Source organism: Alosa pseudoharengus, unplaced genomic scaffold, assembly GCF_046254945.1.
Source record: "Alosa pseudoharengus isolate Yale_2024_CS ecotype anadromous, Long Island Sound unplaced genomic scaffold, YU_APseudo_1.1 YU_APseudo_1.1_scf_1, whole genome shotgun sequence".
Classification (NCBI taxonomy): domain Eukaryota; kingdom Metazoa; phylum Chordata; class Actinopteri; order Clupeiformes; family Clupeidae; genus Alosa; species Alosa pseudoharengus.
In genome coordinates this window covers 38,778,034-38,799,769 of record NW_027468564.1, presented here as the reverse complement: position 1 = coordinate 38,799,769, position 21,736 = coordinate 38,778,034, and the positions used below count along the sequence as shown (strand labels likewise).

General features: G+C 40.1%; 1 protein-coding gene across 1 annotated transcript; it reads right to left on the bottom strand.

Moving 5' to 3' along the window:
- Positions 1-1,961: 1,961 nt before the first annotated feature.
- On the bottom strand, positions 1,962-16,013 carry LOC143118697 (hydroperoxide isomerase ALOXE3-like). Its single transcript, XM_076279764.1, has 14 exons — positions 15,873-16,013; positions 13,309-13,507; positions 12,266-12,347; positions 12,054-12,113; positions 10,627-10,749; positions 8,645-8,846; positions 8,021-8,164; positions 6,627-6,830; positions 6,420-6,506; positions 4,917-5,086; positions 4,536-4,657; positions 3,908-4,008; positions 3,661-3,831; positions 1,962-2,141 (listed from the first exon to the last, which is right to left on the bottom strand). Exons 1-14 carry the CDS (start codon positions 16,011-16,013, stop codon positions 1,962-1,964), a joined length of 1,986 nt encoding a protein of 661 aa, XP_076135879.1.
- Between the last annotated feature and the right edge of the window lie 5,723 nt (positions 16,014-21,736).

The window sequence follows — 21,736 nt, the reverse complement described above, 5'->3', positions numbered from 1 at the left end:
GTGGAGAAGATGAATAAGAATACGATTTGGTGCGGATGAAAAATCAGCTTGACAACCACCCTAATATCTTACCTGTGGGTGTCTTCTAACTAAAAAAATAGGGTGACAGCTTGTACCAAAACATGTCCGCAAAAGTCTTAACGGGAGCCCTTTTCAGAATTGGCCCCACTAGTACTACTTGGGGGCAGCCATGGCCTACTGGTTAGCGCTTCGGACTTCTAACCGGAGGGTTAGATAGATAGATAGATACTTTATTGATCCCCAAGGGGAAATTCAAGAGGGTTGCCGGTTCAAACCCCTACCAGTAGGCACGGCTGAAGTGCCTTTGAGCAAGCACCTAACCCCTCACTGCTCCCCGAGTGCCGCTGTTGTTGCAGGCAGCTCACTGCGCCGGGATTAGTGTGTGCTTCACCTCACTGTGTGCTCACGGTGTGCTGAGTGTGTTTCACTAATTCACGGATTGGGATAAATGCAGAGACCAAATTTCCCTCACGGGATCAAAAGAGTATATTTACTTATACTTACTTAGTACCATCTTTGTCCATATAAGTTTCCTCCACAGTATGTCCTCTCAACACACAGGCCTGTTCCCTCTGTTCTATGTCCCCTCACCATTATGTTCTCTCTGTTCTATGTCCCCTCACCATTATGTTCCCTCTGTCCTATGTTCCCCTCAACACTATGTCCCCTCTGCCCTATGCTCCCCTCAACACTATGTCCCCTCTGTCTATGTTCCCCTCAACACTATGTCCCCTCTGTCTATGTTCCCCTAAACACTATGGCCCCTCTGTCTATGTTCCCCTAAACACTATGGCTCTGTTCAAAACAGAAGGCAGCGGTTCACTGCCTCGAGAGAGAGTTGTCTCACTAGACATTACTTTGTAGAATGAGCATAGCGCTCTAGATTCTACGGTTAGTAAACACAGGAACGTTAAAATAAACTACCATAGGCTAATGGTAGAAAGTAACTAACAGTGGTTCCAGCTGTTGTTTTACTCTCTTCCGCTGTTATGATCCTTCTCCATTTGGCAAACCAACATTTGCCACTATGGACTACGGACAGAGACTTTCTAATGAGGAGGCACAGCACTCAAAAAATCCTCCATAAAAATCATGGGGTTAGTTTGTTACATTACATTACATTTAGCAGCCACTTCTTGACCAAAGTGACTTACATATGTCAGCTATATTACTAGGGATCACATTGTCCCCGGAGCAACTTGGGGTTAAGTGCCTTGCTCAAGGGCACAACGGTGGAAGCCGGGAATTGAACCGACAACTTTCAGGCTACTGCACGCTAGCCCAGCTCCTTAACCACTACACTACCACCGCCCGTTTGTAACGCCAATATGGCAGTTGTCTACACATATCCCACCCCTTCCGCAGCAAAGCGTCAACATGTGAAGACATTGTGTCAATCATGTGGTGTGATCTCCACGCTGGAGCAAGGTTGGTCCCAGGGGCGGAGTGGGGCACTAAAATCCACCAGGAAAATTCTGACCGCACCGGCCCACCCTTCATACAGTAATTTCCAGCATTGAATATGAACATATGTTTTTTGTATAAATCAAAGAAGTAGCATTGTATAGGCTACATTTGGAGAAAGGAACTATGGATAGTGCTAATTGGTGTGTCCCCTCTGACCTATGTCCCTTACGTCTTATGTTTCCCCCACAGTGTCCCCTCCGACCTATGTTCTTTCAACATCATGTTCACTCCATCCTATGTTCCTTCAGTCCCTTACACCCTATGCTCCCTCCACCCCAAAGTTCCTTCAACATTAAATGAAAAACTGAGTAATCTAAAAGTAATCAAACAGTTACCCCGTTTGAAATTACCCACAATATGATATTAAATCATTATAAGAATTGCCATACCCAATATTTATGTAATTCAATTTATTTATTTATTTTTGCACAATGAGACAACTCCTCCATAAGAGGCAGAATGCAAAGTATTCTTCAGATGGCAATGCTGTTGTCCACATTTGTGGGGTTCAGAAAAATGTAGGGCAGCTCAAGCTTAGCGTTCCTCTTCTCAATGTGGTGTGACAGCTCCTCCAGGTCCTTCTTAAAATGCTTCATGAACTTGTGTGGAACATCACCCACAAACCATTGCTCAGGGAATTTACCCAGGGGATACTATGGACAAAGTTAAATAGCATCAGAGGTATGTTTGGCCTGTAGTCATTGTGATTACTTGTGAAATATTTGAGAACACTCTTAAATAAACACTTCAGCTATACACAGTCATTATGTAAATAAACCAAAGGGCAGATAGTAGGCTAATTTTCATAATTGTAACCTAAACCCAAAGGTGAATATGGACCCATTGCTAGGCTACACTGTAGGTACCATACCTGCAAACTCAGAAGGGCTGAAAAAGGTGACATATTTCCGAAAGACGCCATTTTAACACGTAAATGATAAATAATAAACGTGCAGTAAACACAATTTAAATATGGCTGCATTTGACACTTTTACTTATTAAAATGACATAACAGTAGGCCTACCAGCTGTTTTGAGTTAAGGCCATGTTTAGCCTAATTGAATAACTTAATGATGGAGAAGATATTTTCAAACCTGCCATCTTTGAAGAAATGTCAGTATTACCTCAAACCAGGGAAAACACATTGCCCACCTTGGCCTTCATGTATGCATAATGGACATAATGTTGACAATCTGTTTTAAAGCCTAATCCTTATCTATAAAAATCACTGGTGTTGATAGAAAGGGACTGTGGATATCAATTTCTGGTATCTGTTCTAGCATGTCTGGTTTATTATTACCTCTTTTCAATACATTATTATTTGATATTTTTTTGTGAAGAAATACATCTATCCTCATGTTATGTTGGTGGCTTTCTGCTCCTCTCGTGTCTACTGAGGCTGCAATGATCACATTCCGACTAAAGGGGCGGGTCTCAGCAATAGGTGCGTTATGTCAGTCTACTCTAGAAGCCTAGGTCTGGCTTGTTTGTGCGCTAATTACCAAGAACTATGATCTATATGCTACACAGAAAACAAACAAATTAAACACCTATCACTGAGCAAGTCAAAATATTTTGCTAGGTTCACTTTCAGATTTGTTGCAAATAACTACATTTGGCCTTGGAAACGTCATGTCTAACCATCACGACACATGGAAAATATAATGCTAAATTAAATAACTCGTGAACAAGCAATAACTTTCCAAGACAATATTAAACTATTAAGCCGAGCTAAATTCACAATCGCACTCAGTGCAGAGTCGTTTTGTTTCGCAAAGCAATTCAAAACGGCCAGCTGCGAGAATGTGAATTTGCGAGTAAACACTTGTTAACTTCACCTCAGCAAGTCTTTCATTTAACCCACCGAGGGCAAGAGAAAAGAATCCTAACAATATGATGTTTTTACCTTGAGTTTATAGTCAGAGAGAGTGTAGCATGTGGCCCGTGTTTGTTAGCTAACATTTTCTTTTTTTCCTTGGTCATATCGCTGCTGCAGGCCATAGCAGGCAGGCTATGTGTAACAGAAAGTGTGAGAGATAAAGCCCGCCCTCAGAAACAACTGATAGTTTGCAGGTATGATAGGTACAAAAGTGCTTTCAAACAATAGCATTACTGAACTATCATACCTAGTCAGATGTAGTTGTGGCTCAGATCTAGTACAAAGAGACTCACATGGTCTAAAGAATCCTTGCTAAGGAGCTTCAGGATGGCCATTATGTTCACAGTCGTTCCCTTGTCAGGCAGGGTCTCCATGATGGTGTCCTCCGTGGTCTGGCCTTTCTCCTTAGGAGGGGGCTTTCTGAGTGCACTAGGGAAGTTGGGCATCCAGCCGCCAAAGTCAAACTGGGGGGAATTTGACATAAGAACGTTAGACGCACTACAAAAGAACGGCATCATAATTTCAGTCTTGTTAAATTACCTGTCCGCTATTGACCGACGCATGCTGGCCTGACGCAGTGAAAATCACCATGGTGACAAACTTAATGAGATCTGTCACTGTATTAAAAGACTGTGGTATTCCTGAAAAAGGAGAGGGAAACAGCATTTAAATAATGTTGAACAAAATATCACTTTAAAGATGCAGTCAGCGATTGTGCAGGAAGTTGCGTTTATTTATGTTTAAGTTTATTTTTACAATTATTAGTAGACACTTTTTTTCAAAACAACATACACTATATTTTAACCAAGGACCAAACACCAGAGATGTAGCTCAACCCTCCCATAAGTATTTGCAGAGAAACTGTGTACGATCGCTGACTGAACCTTTACCATATTAGTAGAGTGAACATTGACACAAGTAGATAAGCCACCACTTTGGTTGTAGTTGGAACATTAGAACTTACCATTTAAGAAATAATTACAAATTACAAAAGTAACCTTGCCCTACTGAGTCACACATAGACATTCTTAATTTTGTACACTTTGGATACCTGGTGCTCATTTGGATATCTCCAAATTCAGGATATCTTTGGCTCACAGGGTGTGATCTTTGATTCAATAGTGTGTACTAATGTGCAGCATGAACATGATGAAGGCCTCAAACTCACCTGTGCATTCCTTTCCCAAGAACCCATATACGAAAATGCCTCTGATCCACCCCTGAAGCTCTGTGTCCTTCTGAACATAATCATCAGACTTGTAGTAGTGTGTCAGTACTCCTTTGACATACCTGCAAACAATCACATGGCCTTGTGTTAGAGCAGCAGCATAGTATGGGCCCATTGCCCAACCAAAGTGAAACAGGCTAAACCATTTTTCAAAATAACTGGTCAACAACCAAATGGCTTAGACCTACAGCCTGTAAACATTTGTGTTTTCTTTCTATGTTCGTTTTGAAAACATCCTCAACTTTATTTGCCTCAGATTTCTAACAAGCGGTCCACGAATATATAAATAATTATCATTTGCTAATCAATTTGTAAGCATACTTGTTGATGATGTTCCACAGTTGTGTGCCATCATCTCTGTAGTAGTAGTTGGGGACGTCCTCCAGGCCTCTCTCAGAGATGTTCTCAGGCAGACAGAGGGAGCTGTAGGTCAGGGAGGAGGTTGCACGCTTCAGCAACTCAGGCAATGACTTTCCGCCCATTCCTGAATACTGAGAGTCGTATCGTTAACAGAGACAAAACAGAGCACCATTAATCCGATAGAAATGCCCCGCCAAAGTAAATTAACAAACAATGAAAAGGTTGAATTATCCATGAGGTCAAAGCGTCATTGCGCATGTTTTTAACAATTTTACGATATAAGTATAAGTATACTCTTTTGATCCCGTTAGGGAAATTTGGTCTCTGCATTTATCCCAATCCCAATCCGTGAATTAGTGAAACACGCTCAGCACACAGTGTACACACAGTGAGGTGAAGCACACACTAATCCCGGCGCAGTGAGCTGCCTGCAACAACAGCGGCGCTCGGGGAGCAGTGAGGGGTTAGGTGCCTTGCTCAAGGGCACTTCAGCCGCTTCCGACTGGTCGGGGTTCGAACCGGCAACCCTCCAGTTCCAAGTCGAAGCGCTGACCAGTAGGCCACGGCTGCCCACTAGTAAGTATATATATATATATATATATATATATATATATATATATATATATCTGGTTAGCTATATATATATATATATATATATATATATATAGTAAGTATATGTATATATATTATATATATTTATTTATATAAATATATATATATATATATATATATATAAATAAATATATATAATATATATATATAGTAAGTATATGTATATATATTATATATATTTATTTATATATATATATATCTGGTTAGCTATATATATATATATAGTAAGTATATGTATATATATTTTATATATATATTATATATATTTAATATATATATATATATATATATATCTGGTTAGCTAGGTTCAGTGCCTGTTGCTGGTGTTTGTAAGGCAAGTCACTTGTTATAATACATTTGCTAGGGCAAATTAAAACTAAACTCAAGAATACTGTTATGATGATATGACTTCAACAGCTATTCCAACATAACACTCTGTTGTTGACTGGCTGGTATATGATAGAGATTAGTCCAAGCTATGATTTTTTCCCCTCCATTTACAGAGCGCTGTAAGAACAGACATGCTGAACTGAAAAAAACAAAACAATTATGGGCAATTCCACGAAAAATTGACTTTTTGTCACATCCATAACGCCAGTGAAATGCCTTGGCATTTGTATGATGTGAATGATAACATTCATTTTTTGTGCATTTTTTCTCATTTACATTCTTCAGCCAAAAATAGCAAATGCTCAAATTTCATGTAAATCATTCACATCATACCATACCATCACATTTTATTGGCGTTATGGATGTTACAAAAAATGTAATTTCCCATGGAATTGCCCTATATTGGATTAAACGTAAGGACTGTATCGTTAATGCCTGTTGAATAATGCTGTATGTACATACCTTGGTAAGGACCCCATTTTCAGATATCAGCTGATTCCGGGCCAGGATGTTGATGTGAAGCGTGTACCGGATATGCGGAAAGATGAGCTGCAAGGGGGGGGGGGGGAATCCATAAATGCACATATGAATATGTTCTACAATTACCGATAGTCTTTCAATGATTAGATTGTTTCCCATGATTCCCCACCCGTTTTCCAGGTGTTATACCTTATAGAGCGGGTGTATGGAGGGTAAGTTCCGTAATGTTGCCATGGTGAACACCTCACATAGCAGGTGAGTTCTCAGCAGGTGGAAGTCGGACTCGTGCACGTTGAACTCTGCGGCCCGCACAAAGATTTTAGCCAGCAGCCAGTCATGATTGGGATCGGTGGGCAGGAAGATGGGGTTCTCAGGTCCAGGGGTTTGCCCTAACTGTGTAGGGGAGACATACATGTTAGTGGTGAAAGTATGAAGTTGGAACCAACATTCTGATGAATGAATGCGACCCTAAAAAGATCTTAATCACATAGAAGAATAGTTGTGTGCAAATCCCGCCTGTTGTTAGGCCAGTTGCAGGACAAAGGTACAGCTAGGATGAAAAGAAGATAAATGTCCACGCACACTGGAGCTCTCAATATTTAATTGGACTAAAAAACGACAACATTTTGTCCCAACAGGGTCTTCTCGATCTTGAAGACACTGTTGGGTCCAATTGTTGCCATTTTTAGTCCAATTAAATATTGGCAGCTACTCCAGTTTTAGCCTACATACAGTATACCTATCATACCAAAGTCCTTTTAGGCAATTTCGGTCCACTCGGCGGCCATATTGCAACGCTTTTTGGGCACTCATCAGGCATCCATTTCAGTAGGCAAGATCACAACACATGATTGGCACGATGTCTTCACAACACACCATATGATTGGCTCAATGTATTCACATGTCAACGTTTTGCCAAGGAAGGGGTGTGATATGTGTAGACAATTGCCATATTGGCGTTACAAACTAACCCCATGCATTTCTATGGAGGATTTATTGAGTGCTGTGTCTCCTCATTAGAAAGTCTCTGATCATACTTTGAATAACAGCAGAACAGTCAAGTGGACAAAAGGAATGCATCAGAATGAAATCCTGCAAGATTGTCATGATGAATTGCAATTAGAAGTAAAGTACGGTAATTCTCTCTACAAAAATGGTCTGTACATGGCACCAAATACTTACCAGTGGGGAGAGAGACAGTAAAGAAAAAAAAGTATAAAAGACAGTCAGATGCTCAATTCTCGTCAGATGCTCAAGCACCTTATTCATAAGTGATCTACAGTATGTGCACCGCCATGACAACCAATACTGTTTTAAACTTTCGGTAACATTAACAGCTGTCGACAGTGAATGCTGTGGAAATGAGTAAAAATGAGTTCAGGTTCAACTTTTTCCATGGCTGGTTGTACAAACAACTCAAATAAGTTAAAGGAATTTTTTTAAGGCAGGAGTGTTTTATACATGGAGTCGGAAGTTGTAAATAGTGAAGAGTATAGAGTAATTTGTACGTTATGAATCATGGGAAATGTGTCGGTTGATGAATATCATGGATAAGGAAGGTAAAATAAATGCAAACTGTTTACCTGTATGGCGATGGGCAGCATCAGACCCTGAGGGTTGCAGTAGAGGAGGACCAGGGGAGCGGTGTGATACTGCTGCCTGTCATGGACTACATTTCCCACAAGCCCATCCAAAATCTTGTAGTCACACAGGAAGATGTTCCCTTTCTATAGGATTGCGAGGCAGATTAAAATGGGAAATACATTAATACATCCACCAATTCTCACTCTATTCTGTTAATCCTAATTCATTCTGAATATGTTGTAAATTGATTCACCAAAACAATCATGGAGTGAACAATATTGTGTGTGATTAATTATATCTGAAATATAGAATTGAGTGTTTGTGACCAGTGTAATTTTTACAATTTTATGTGTTTGCCTTGGAGAGTCCTATAGGGATGTTTAAACACCCTTAAGATTTGTTTTAGGAACTGTGAATGTATAAACTCTTAGTAACACCTTAAAGGAAAATATGCTATGTGCATGATTAGCTGATTACATGCACTGCTAAAGCACTGAAGCCTTTAGAGGTCATGACTGTAACCTGCTGATAAACACATACCATCATCTCCTGCTCCAAGCTTCTACATCTCACAAGTCTTTATATCTTTAATATTTTGCTTGTTGATACAGTATATAACCTACCTCAATCTCATGCTCCAGGTTGCTCCCATTCAGAGAGTCTTTGACCATCTCCTCTGTGACGAGGAAGTTCTCGGGCAGTTTTGAGCAGCACTGGATCATCATGGGGTTAAGACCATTCAGCAGCTGGTAGCCAAAGAATTCATCCTCTTTCCAGTGCTTCAGGACGTATTCTGCAAGACATGCTGTGTCAGAAAAAAAAACACTACAGTGCTTTTGATGTGCAAAAAAAAGCAACTCAGCTGCCCTTCAAGTTATGGTGAGTACCGTAGGTTTGGCTGGGTGAAAAGGATTCTGACATCATTTTTTCCAGCTTGCTCAAGCTTCTCCACGATTTGGTACAATGTTCATACTTCTTTAACCCCAGTGCACATAATCTACAGAAGGAACAATGGCAATGGAACAATTTACAATGGCAGGGTAAAATATAAATATTTTGTGACTTCTAGATTCACCAAAACACCCAAAACTACATTAGATACTTAAAAAAAAAGGTAGTTATGCTGCATTCTAGACAACTTGGATGTCTGAGGTCGAACTCCAGTTGGGGCAGATCGACTTACCCCGAGTTCAGAAATTATAACTCAAGTGGTGTTCTATTGTACTTTTTCCCAGTAGGAGGTCAGAATGTTTGACCTCCAACTGCTCCAAGTTTGTCTGGAATGAAATTGGGAGAATCCAACTACTTCCGAGTGAATCCAACTACTTCCGAGACTTCCGAGGTGTCTGGAATGCAGCATAAGACACACTGTCCAAAGGGCTTTGAATAAAGTTATGTTTTGAAAAGTTTTAAAATTACTGCCCATTTCTGAAATCTTGTCAGTATCCCTGCTTGGACACTGTGCTTTCATAACCACCTGCTGGGGAGTATTCCATCAACCTCGCTGAATGCCAAACCTGTCTTATATTTATATTAATTTTAGTGAGAGATAAGTCTCGCTCATTTTAGTGTGGTTTACGTGAATCCCAGCATGGTTACTATGGTAATTTATGCCACAGAACTAGCCTGCTCAGTAGGAAGTTAACTTTAAAGCTTAATCAAGCTGTGTTGCAGAAAAACCCATCAGTCAGGAAACGAGGCCCAAAAGACAGTTATGTCAACCTGTGCTTTCATGTTCTCATCACCTGTAGCCTACAACTTCAAAAATAGAAGTCAAAACTTTTTTCCCCCAACAGTGTCACCAAGCATTGATTTACATATTCACTAGTTGTGAAGAATTTAGGAAAATTATTCAACTTCAAAAATATTAACTTGACGTGTGTGTGGTTCTAGGAATCCACTAATATTTTGCTGGGTTCCAGTTTGCAACAATTATTAGTTAACACCAAGTTGTAAACACTTCAGAAAAATTAAATAAAAAACTTTGGACATACAAAAAACTTTTTAAAAACTTTTTAATTACTTTTCCCAAATCACTGAAGTTCCTTCAAATCTTCAATGTCCTGGGGATCAATAAAGTATCTATCTATCTATCTATCTATCGACGCAGCGGTAGCAAGTGGAAAAGTTACTCCATGTAGTGTGTGTATAAACTGTCTTCTTTCAGCACACATACAATGTTGCCAGTGCCTCGTTTTAAATTTTAAGGACCTAATTACACTGTCGATGAAGCGTGGAGCTCTTGTTAGCCTTGTAGATGGGTTAAAAGAAGTGATTTATTGCAGTTGCTATCGCTAATAGAGCTATGGAAGAATCGGTAAAAAATGGCTAAGTTCAGAATCCAGCAGATGGTTGTGGTAATGCACTCCGTTTGCAAACTGCCAAAAAATACTGACTGAAGAAGAAGAAGAACAGGCCAGCGAACCCTTCTTCTTTTTCGCTGAGCTATTTTTTTTGGCAGTTTGCAAACAGAGTGCATTACCGCCATCTGCTAGACTGAGGTGTAATGGCAAGTGTCCCCTGTAGCCTCGTTCTGGCCGCCGGGTGAACAAGGCAAAGGTTACATGAGTCTTGAGAAAAAGTATGACTGAGGATGGTTTCTTACTCGAGGGCTGCAGTGGAGAAAAACTCAACAAATTTTGTGAATGAGAACTGGACCTCTGCAGGAAGTTGGCAGAATGAATCAGCGTCGACTGTCTGAGGCAAACCTTCAGTGTATACACGCCATCTGTGGACACACAACAGAGACATGTCACAAACCGGATACATCTGTAATTACAATACCCAATATTAGTGCACAAGTGAATGTACATGTGCACTAATATTAGGTATTGTAAGTACAGAAGTATGCGATTTAAGACATATGTCACAGCGACTTAAACCGGACAGAAAGCTGTGGATTGTGGATTTTAACATTTCAACACAGAAACATTCATCACACACACACACCTTCATGCACGGACATAGCTATTCATGCACACACACACGCCCCTCCTCCACCCCCATTGTAATCTGTCCCCTGTAGCGTATTGTCTTGTCAAATACTGTCTTTATTTGTTTCATGTTGTTTGTGTTCACATGCTCTATCTATAATTTCAATAATCTCAAATAGTCTTTGTGTACTGTACGATCCATGTCTGTTACACTTAGTTGGGTCTTGTTAATATGTTTGGAAAAAAAGAAAGAAAAAAAAGAAAGCTATTGTGGATAACAACAACAGCTCTTCTGGATGATAACAGTTGTGTCCATTTTTAAAGGACGTCAAGCGTTTCTGCAATGCAATGTCTGTTTCTGTCACGGTCCGGCCCAGAAACACCACTCCCTAGTCTGTGACCTGTCATACCTGGGAGGGGTTCAATCTCCAGTGCCTGATCTGTTGCACCTGCTGCCACTCTCCTCATTAGCCTCGGCCGTGTCAGGAGGAACATACCAACGTATCCTGCACCACCAAGGATTAAATTATTCTTGGTTTAGGCCTAATCAAGGATTTGTAGATTTAGGTTTTAATTTAATTTGAGCTATGTTGCACCACTTCATTTTAAGCTTGGTTTAACAAATCGATGATTAAAACCTTCACCTGTGATTAAAACCTTGACCGGTGGGTTGCATCAACCAAGCTTTAAATGTAAACCTGATTAACTTTAAACTTCATTAATGGAAAAACCTTGATTTAATCCAGGTTAAAACTTAATCCATGTTGGTACAACCTACCCTTTGCCAGATTATTGTGGCTTTCAGAGCGGATTCTTGCAAATGGTCCTGCTCCTGTTGGAGTAACTGTTTTTTTCTGGCCAAAGGCTACAGGTACCTGTGTATTTATCTGCCTAACTATACACAGACCTCTCTGCCTCTCTGTCTTTGGCGGTCTGACTGGACCCTGCCTGTACCTCCACTGTGGTTTTTGACATTTTTTGAGTTGCCTATTTGTCTTTTCTGTTACCTAATGATTCTCCCTGATCTGCAGAGTTTGTGTTTGTCTACATTTAATCTATCCTCTGTCTCTGAGTCTTCTTTTGGGTCCGCAGTCTATACCTGGCCTCACCGGCCTTGACCGTTTCCAATTCTAATAGAGACATGAGCTCTGTGAGTGTTCTGTACTCAGGGAAACAGAGAACAATCACAGCCCTTTCCCTTCACTAAATATATTTCACCATTTAAAGAACAGTGTGCAAAGTATATGTTGGTTTAGCACTTCAGAGAGCAAGCCTTTTCCATTTATTAAAGAGATCTCTCAATAGACTGACCTGAAGTGGTTGTGAGCCTCGTCCAGTTGTCTCTGCCTCTGTTTATAGGCTATCGGGTGAGTATCCTGGAATGGCAATTTGCCTTGAAGGTCAAAGACACAGGGATGATTTTAGAAATCATGCTGTTTTTTACTGGTTATGAAAGGACACATAATTTCAGTCACGTCGTTAGGTCTGCTTTTCGGTTTTTAAGTTCAAGGTCTCTATGTGTGAATGACAAGCTTATTCACTGATTACTGGACACATTGAGTTATTGAGTGGCACCCATAATATTCTGGAAAGTCCTAAAATCGAGCCAGAAATGTGTTTGCGAGTCGCTTTCTCAAGGTAGAATGCAATAAAATGATGGGTGATGAAAAGAAATGTGTTCTGTGCCAGGTAGAATTTTAACCCTTGTATGGTGTTCATAACATGTTATAAAATATTATTTTTGTTACACAGCACATGTTCCCAGGTCTGGTGGATAAGAATGTATGTAAAAATACTTAACATATGTTTACTTTACCTCAATTACCAATGATATAGACATAATTTATGGTTCGTATTTGCCATTTACATATGGTAATAATCACATTTATTATCATATGATCATTTTTGTTTTTTGTGAGACAATTAGGAAATTCCATTATAAAAAGGTGAAAAAATTTAAAACTTGATTGATAATTATGGGTGACTATTTCTTAGAACTTAATCAGAACAGGTGAAAGTGATTTAAATGTAACAATTTTGTGACTTTGTGTGGGAATAGCAGGTGCAGAAAGAGAACACTTCCGCACACAGACACACACACACACACACACACACACACCAGGCCCAGTTAGGATGAGGACACAGTTAAGATAGCACCTACAATTATTACACTTGCAGACCTGACCTCATATGTAATATGTGTTTGTGGGGGGGGGGGGGGGGGGGGTACCTTACAAGGGTTAAGCACATCATCTTATATGGAACATTCAGCAGTGATTCAGCACTATATTCTATAGTACAACAAAATACCATAACATGATAACATGGCAATAAAGAATAAACATGGGTCTTACCTGAAGCAGGTCTTAAATACAGCCCTGCCTTGGAGCTAAGCCAGCGGTAACACGGGAACAGAAGTTCTTCACCCTCTGGTGCCTTAACAGAGATCTTGTCACAGAACCACTGGTCTTCAAAGAGCCTGTCGTCAGAGTGCACTTCCACCATGACAAGGTCCCCCAGTGAAGCAGTGCAATGGATATGACATGGAGTCACCTGCATGATTAGACATATTACAACATACTTCCCCCATCCTAGCATCTTTACACTGGCTACCTGTTAAAAGTCACATTGACTTAAAAATATTACTTTCAATATACAAAGCCATGAATGGCCGGACACCTGAATATATTAAAGATCTCCTAGTCCCATACAACCCACCTAGACCGCTACGATCACATAATATTGGACTTCTTGTAATCCCAAGAATCTCAAAAACTTCAACCACCTCAGGCATTTTTGGAATGTACCACCCTGCTGTGTCCTCTTGTGACTGGCACCCCAGTCATGCGTGCGACGGTGGTCACTGACCATACCTGTGCTAGTGTTGACTACCCTTCACCATGCCTTATGCTATAGCATAGTGCTGTCATGGACTTTTCATCTGCCACACCATACAACCCCTCCTCTCCCCTCTCCCTCTCTCTCCCTCTCTCTCTCTCTCTCTCTCTCTCTCTCTTCTCAACTGTATAGCGTTCTGGCCGCAGACAGTTTGTCCAACGACCCGCATGCTGTCACGGTAAGCTGGGGAGAGCTGAGCCGAAACGCAATGCAAGGCACCACAACCTTGGAATTTACAAGATTCTTTATTCTGTACTTGGACAAACCGTGTGTAATACAACACAATAAGACTAATAACCGACAAAGACTGAGACTGAGAGGAGACAGAGGGTTTACATACACAGGGGTAACAGGGCACAGGACAATGATCAGGGTAAAACAAGACAGGTGGAAACCATAATTAAACTAACAGACTAATTAACAGAAAGACAGAGGACTGGACGAGACCAACAAGACAATAACAGAAAACAGGTGTGGAAAGAGAAAAGGAGGGAAAACTAAGCACAGACCAAATAAGGAGATGGGGCGGAGACAAAGACAGGTGACAGGCAGGTAAACACAAAGCACATGGGGAACAAACAAAGGAGCACATGGCACCGGACCCTTGCACATGCACTGTATTCAAGCCACAGTACACTGAAGACAGTAAAGCATGGTGGTGCATGTTATGGGGATGTTTCTCATACTGTGGTGTTGGACCTATTTGTCTGGCAAAACCCAGAAATGCAAAATCATAATGAAAATCATATCAAGTGACCTAGAGGGCTGAAATGTGGTCAGTTCAGAGATACTTGTTATCCAGCAGAAAGAGAAAAAACAATATTCTAGCCTCTGTAACTCTGTGCCAGTACTTCCTAAGAAACTACAGGATCTTAGCTTTCTAAAGATGTCCAGCATTTGATGGTAGGCCAAAAGAACACACTGCCATCTGAAGTAGGCAGTTCCATGTTGGGAGGGGGGGGGGGGGGAGAAATGGCCCAACATGTTACAGGAAGATTTAAAAAGAGAGACTGGCACTCTTGCACTGTAGTAACATTTGTATGGTCTAGGTACCGTTGCATAAAAAATAAAATGGCTGTTATTCACAAGACTACTTTTACTTTTATACTTTATGTACATTTCTAAGCTTGAGTACTTCTTGAGTAAAGAAGTTAAATCAGTACTTCTACTTTTATCAGAGTATTTTTAACACAAATATTTATACTTCTACTTGAGTATGGGAAGTGAGTACTTTTGCCATCTCTGGGTGGCAGTAGTTGGTCGACTCCATGCAACACAGATGTGAAGCAATTCTCAGAAATAATGGATAATGCAACTAGATATTAGTGCAGTGATTCAAAGTAAAGGAAAATCTTGAGACATTTTTCAGTTCATACAGTAAATGTTTGAGTTTGTAAAGAAAAATGCAAACACTGCTATTTTTTTGAACAGCCTAACATTCCTTTTTCTTCCCTTCCGTAAAGGTATAACACAAACTTGATCAATTTTGGTCATGTTTTGATTTGAAATTGAATTTGCAGTGTTCCCAATGCATTGATATTATGGAATTAACAGCTATTCTAAGGATTTTGATACACACACACACACACGCACACACAAATACATACATACCGGTACATGCATACATATATTCTTCTATATTATTCTACTACTATTATAATGTCACTGCTACTACATTGCACATATCTGTACATGTTGTTCACACAAGTGTTCATAATACATTTACACTGCTCTTATAATGCTAATACACTGCACATATTTATATCTCATTCTTATTACTCTAAACCACATACACTGCCTACACTGAACTATATTTATTGACCTGTCTATACATTGTATATCACATTGCACTTTTCTGCTTTTTTGCCTATCTGGTTAGACACAAACTGCATTTCATTGTCTTTGTACTTGTACTCTGCAAAATGACAATAAAGTTGAATCTAATCTAATCTAATCTAATCTAAAAAGCATCAAATGTTTTTATTACGGCATATACAATTCATTGCACAAATAGACTCACCTTGTTGGAATGAAGAGTACTACCATGCACTTTAACTTTCTCACTCACTCCTTCAGTCCCGTGGAGTAGAACATAGACGTTGTAGATGGTTTCGGCAAAAACCCGGCCACCAGTATACAGACTCAGTGTGTAGGTCAACATTTTTACTTTATTCCTGAAATACATTTTGTTAATTTTCAGATACGATCACCCAAGAAAAAGTAATGTATGAATACATCCAAACATAAACAAAATAGAACATCTATCTATAAAGCAAGAAACGTCTAGTGTGTCTGTGTGTTTGTGTGTCTGTGGCACGCATATCTCGCTGACTGTTTGTCAGACTGACCAAAGATTTCGTATGTGGCTCGCGCGTGGCATAAAGGCACAAAGGTGTTAGTATTAGTATTAGTATTGGTATTAGTACAATGGTACCATGGTTCAACAAATGTGTAATAATAATAATAATAAACCACCAATGTGTAATAATAATTCACTTCAACTGAGAAGTTAACAAAAAATATTCCACTATTCCACAAGTTAACAAAAACAGAAAGAAAGAAAGAAAGAAAGAAAGACAGCCTTTGAAATGTAGCCTATCCCACGCTTCCACAGGTGTCGATTTTGAAGATGTTTGAATGCATATTTCAAAATATGCTTATTTACATAGGACGTTTATCGCTGCACTGCACTGTTTCCAAGGGGACCAGTTTCAGGGGAGCTCCAGCCCATGGATCGTGTAGGCCTACTGACAGTTGCTAGGCTCTGTTAGGTCTCACTTTGATGATAGTCGCAATTTAAAAAACGAATTACTCGGGAACCGCTTGTGGGTTAAGATGCAAGATGATTATCATGTCTGACCTCAACAATAAAGACTCCCTGTATGCAGTTTGCTTGCATAAAATGATTACGCGGATTTTGCAACTACACGCCAACAAACACTGGTATGTAGTGACCACTCAAAATAAAAGTGCAATAAACTGACGCTTCGAATAGCATTAGGAAGGTATTCAGTACGCTATACACACTTAACTCAAAACAGTTGTTAGCCTTATGCCATTCTGATCTGTAGAAATGTCACATGCAGCCATGCCTAAATGTATTAGAGGCCACATTAATTATAGGCTAATATATAATATTCAGTTTTCATTATTGAATGCTTAGCTGGAATGATGTTTCCCTATCATCCTATTTTTAAAGCAGGCATACCTGTGGGCATGTAATTGAGCTACGGGTTTTCTTCAGGAATGGCATGTTTGAACGGACACTGCACTAGTTTTGGAAAAGAGAGGGAGATATTTCACTGATACGGGTTACAAAACAATATAACTGAAAATGACTTACCTTTATGGACCAAATGAGAAGATGGATCGATCCTCTTCTGTGTGAGCTGAAGAAACAAGTGACTGGTCAAGCAGTGAAACCTCAGGAGTGAAATGCTTTACTTTCTAGCAGACATTTTATATGGGAGTTTGAGTGTCATGGAATACTATTGTTTGCAACCCTGGTTCTGAAGAACAGTAATTGGCAACTTCTTGAGAAAATGATTGTCCTCGTTATCATGAGGCTATTTCCGGAAAATTTTTTATTGACACAGTGGGTCAATGAGTAACCAAACTGATAACCACTTCCATTGACCTCTGTGCCATTCATCCCTAACCTTCTCACTTATACAGTTAAACAATTGATTTTTGCCTTTTTCCATTTAGGGGTTTGCATGGACGTCACGTTCTGGCCGGTCACCATGGTAACCCAGCATGCGTGGCCATATTGGCGATACTCAGTGATTGGAGTACAATGGAGTAGTATGCACTTTGGATATCTTACGTGATGGTAGCCGTGTCTAAACAACAGAAAAGCTCATCAAAATGCGTCTAAGATGCAAAGGCATATAGGGCAGGACTTGGACCACAAGAAAAGGCGCGATATTTCGAGAAATTACAGTTTATTGGCAGTGCAGATCCATATGAGTTGGGTGAGGGAGACGAAGTACCAAGTTCAACCACAAGCGCCCGCCTTCTTCTGATAACTTCTGGCATTATCTCCTTTCTCCCTGGTTTTTTAATAACTTTTGGAAGTCGATACCTACACCAGATGTTTTTTTTTCACAGTCTGACCTATTGGTACAACCTAAAACACAGCAATAATTAACCATTTTCCTTGACAATGTTAGGGATTTACTTCAGTGCCTAATGCTTTCTTATGAGGCGAGTATCTCCAATATGGCGACGTCCAGATCTGATGACACGCGGTGCAAACCCCTAATTCCTCCAGCCATTCTCTGAGTCTGGTGATACCACTTTTAGCTCCAGCCTAGTGTAACGGATGCCAGCTAGCTTAGCTGTGCTTGTGGAACGTTGGTAAACCTCACTCCCCGACGCCTCGAGTGCTGCTGGCATGCGAGCCAGTAGCCTGGGCTATTGGCTCAATTGTTAGCGCGCTCGCCTCCCGATCCGAGGTGCTGCTGTTCGCGGGTTCGAGTCCGGGCGTGTGCAGGGCTGAATCGCGCAGGTTCAACACAACGCAGGTTACACTAGCATAGATCATTGAATCGGATTGGACCATTAGCATCTCATCTGCTAGCATCACGTTTAAAAGTGACTAAGATTTCCGGCATTTTTCCTATTTAAAACTTGTATCCTCTTAAGTTAGAAAGAGTAATAAGACCAATGGAAAATGAAACGTGGCGATTTGACATGGAACTATACTCTCATGCAGGCATAATAATCCAGTCACTAGCCAATTCTTCTGCTGCAGCTCAACCTTGTTGCTGGAAGTTAGCCTATATGCAGACTATTTTCAGGTGCTGCATTATATCATTGTGCTGCTGACAGTGTTCCTTGATTATTACGCTGGAATACTAGAAAATCGCCACGTTTCAATTTCAAACTTCAATCACGCCAATCACACAGTGTATCGAGTCAGTGTATGGGCTTAACATAATGATGGCAGAGTTGCGACGGTTTGCATGATTTCCCTGCTACTTGAAAACAAAGAAGATGGATGCTGCTGCTGGCGAACGTCGCGACTCCAGTTAGGCTTTTTTAAATTGGTTTATTGGTAAATCTTCAGTGTCCCGCCGGCGGGATGGTTACCCCCCTCCCCCACCTCCCCCCAACATTCTAAATCATTTGAATGCACCACTATATAGCATAGTAATGTTATACACCATTTGAAAGCTTTGACTCTTGGGAATTCAAAAATTATAATTCAAATTGTACAATTTTTCATGTCAGATTAATCTTATTATGTCTCAATTAAATTTGATCCAAAATGCCCCCCTCCCCCTCCTCCACTTTTGGTGCTACTCTGACTTCTAGCTGCAGTGTAGCTGCAGCACAATAAGTAGATGCAAGATATTGGGTACTGAAATATTCAAGAATCCATAGGAATTGAATCTTCATGTTGTATTATCCAATATAAGTTGTACAGATGTATAGTCTATCTTATACACACTCATTGAACCAACAAAGTAAATGCAAAAATAGAGACTTTTTTGTAATTATTCCATATTTTGTGTAGTCAGTCTATATCAGAACACGACCTGACATATGATGTAAACAGTCCACAAGAAACCTCAAAGTGTTACCTTTCATTTGAGACCATGATATGCCAGTCATTAGTTGAAACTGAAAAGGTGTTCATCTTCAAAAGAAGCTTGTTTTCAAAGTTGCCAGAATTCAGTGCCTGGGAGTTTCAGGCCCAAGACTGGCCAACGTTTTACATAGTAGTGGAAATTGGATAAATTAATTAAATGTATTAATAAAAAAAAAACATTTCAGCTCTTACTATCCTGTAGTTTTTATTAGTACCATGGTTCAACAAATGTGTAAAAATAATAATAAACCACCAATGTGTAATAATAATTCACTTCAACTGAGAAGTTAACAAAAAATATTCCACTATTCCACAAGTTAAGAAAAACAGAAAGAAAGAAAGAAAGAAAGAAAGATAGCCTTTGAAATGTAGCCTATCCCACGCTTCCACAAACAGGCATATTGACTAATGTATAGGCTACATGTTTTTTGCATGGGTAGGCTATATTGTTGTTTGGTGATTTAGCCTGCTCCTTTACTACACCCTTATCTGAGCAAACAAGGCATACAGGTTTATCATGTAGGGTAATTGCTCTTTCTTACATTAAATAACTTTAATTTATCCTCTCTACTTGTCCCTGTAGTCATGGCCTCCTCACTAATTTCGGGCTCATCATTTTCACTGGTCGACTGGTTGATCTGCTGCTCAGTTTCTCCTGGCCTCTTTCTACCATCCATCCTTCCTGACGCTTGTGTCTACTGTAGGGCCGGCTCGGCTATCCATATCTGGGAAAACTTTTTGGAAAAAACGGGCTATATGGACCCAACCAACTCTTTTTGGGAGGGGAGAACTCCCTCGCGTAGGCTACAACCCATGCAGAGGCATTGCATTGGTGTCATGCACAGATTGCGGAACGTATCCTACTTTAGGAAAAGATAGACTAACGCAGGGGTCGGGAACCTTTTTTGCCTGGAGAGCCACTTTTACCAATTTTTTTTTTTTTTTAATCTCAGAAGAGCCATATAAAGACGGTTAAAAGAAAAAGTTTAGATATTTAACGCACATTTACTTTCATTCAACAGAGGATTTTTTAATACATTTTCTACTAGTTTTAAAAGTAATGTGCAAGTAACTTGAAATGTAAAGTGGAATGACAGAAGTATAGGCCTCCCATGTAGGCTAAACACCACCCCCTAATTTCCCAGTGTTCTTTTGGTATGCAAAGTAACATCATAGTTAACAACACAACACTCAATTTTCATAACATGACATGTCATTGGCGAAATTGAATATTAGGCCTAGCCTACTGTACCAGAGATTAGATTTGGTGATGGCCTTGGAGTCTGGCTGGCTCATATTCAGGGAGGTGAAGTTTCATGCAAGAATTGAGGCTGTCATCATTTAAGGACAACTCCACGCAAAACTGTCATATATCCATAACGCCAACTAAAACCATGGCATTGTGTTGGCGTTATGGATGTGACAGTTTTGCGCGGAATTGCCCTTAAACGTGAGCGCAGGTTTGTCTTTATATTTTTCATATGTGAGAAAGATTTCTCATATGCAAGTGGAACTGAACAGGGTTAACACAGCAATACTAACTCGTTGCAGTGTGCGATATATAACGGGCAGTTAATTTCGCGTTTTCAGAATCGGTCTTCGGATGGAAACTTTCCCATTTCAGCCCGCTTGTGTTCGTGCTCGCAAGCTGTGGTCACTGACGTTTCCTTTTTGGCTTTCTTATCTAGCCTACAGCAAGCGCACACATCAACAATAACAATTAAAGTGTTCTCGTTCATCTTTTTTTCTCTTCGCCATTTTCTTTGTTTTGGATACAACCGTTAGCTAGCTGAATTTTTAAGTAAAGCATCAGCGGATGGAATGTTATCTCGGCACAGCATTGTCCAATAAAAAAACGCTTTTTTGTACAGTACATCAACGTAACCCTGAACTTCAGCGGTAGAGAACAGACATGGGATGGATTAAACTGCGTGAACATATATTATATTTCGAACACTATTTTAACATTTTGATTTCAGTAGGTCCATTTTTAATTTAATACAGTACCAAAATTATTCATGACTTATTGAGTAAACAAATGGCAGGTTTGTCCGAGAGCCAGATGCAGTTCCCAAAAGAGCCACATGTGGCTCGCGAGCCATAGGTTCCCGACCCCTGGACTAACGTGACAAATGTCAATATTTTTTTTCCTCGACCGGCCCAAAAGTGAAGCGGCCCACCGGGAATTCTCCCGATTCTCCCGATTACCTAATCCGGGCCTGATTCAGTCTCTTCTTGGACTGAAGACAAGTCCTGCGATGCTAAATAGCCTTTCTCAGGCCGCTGTG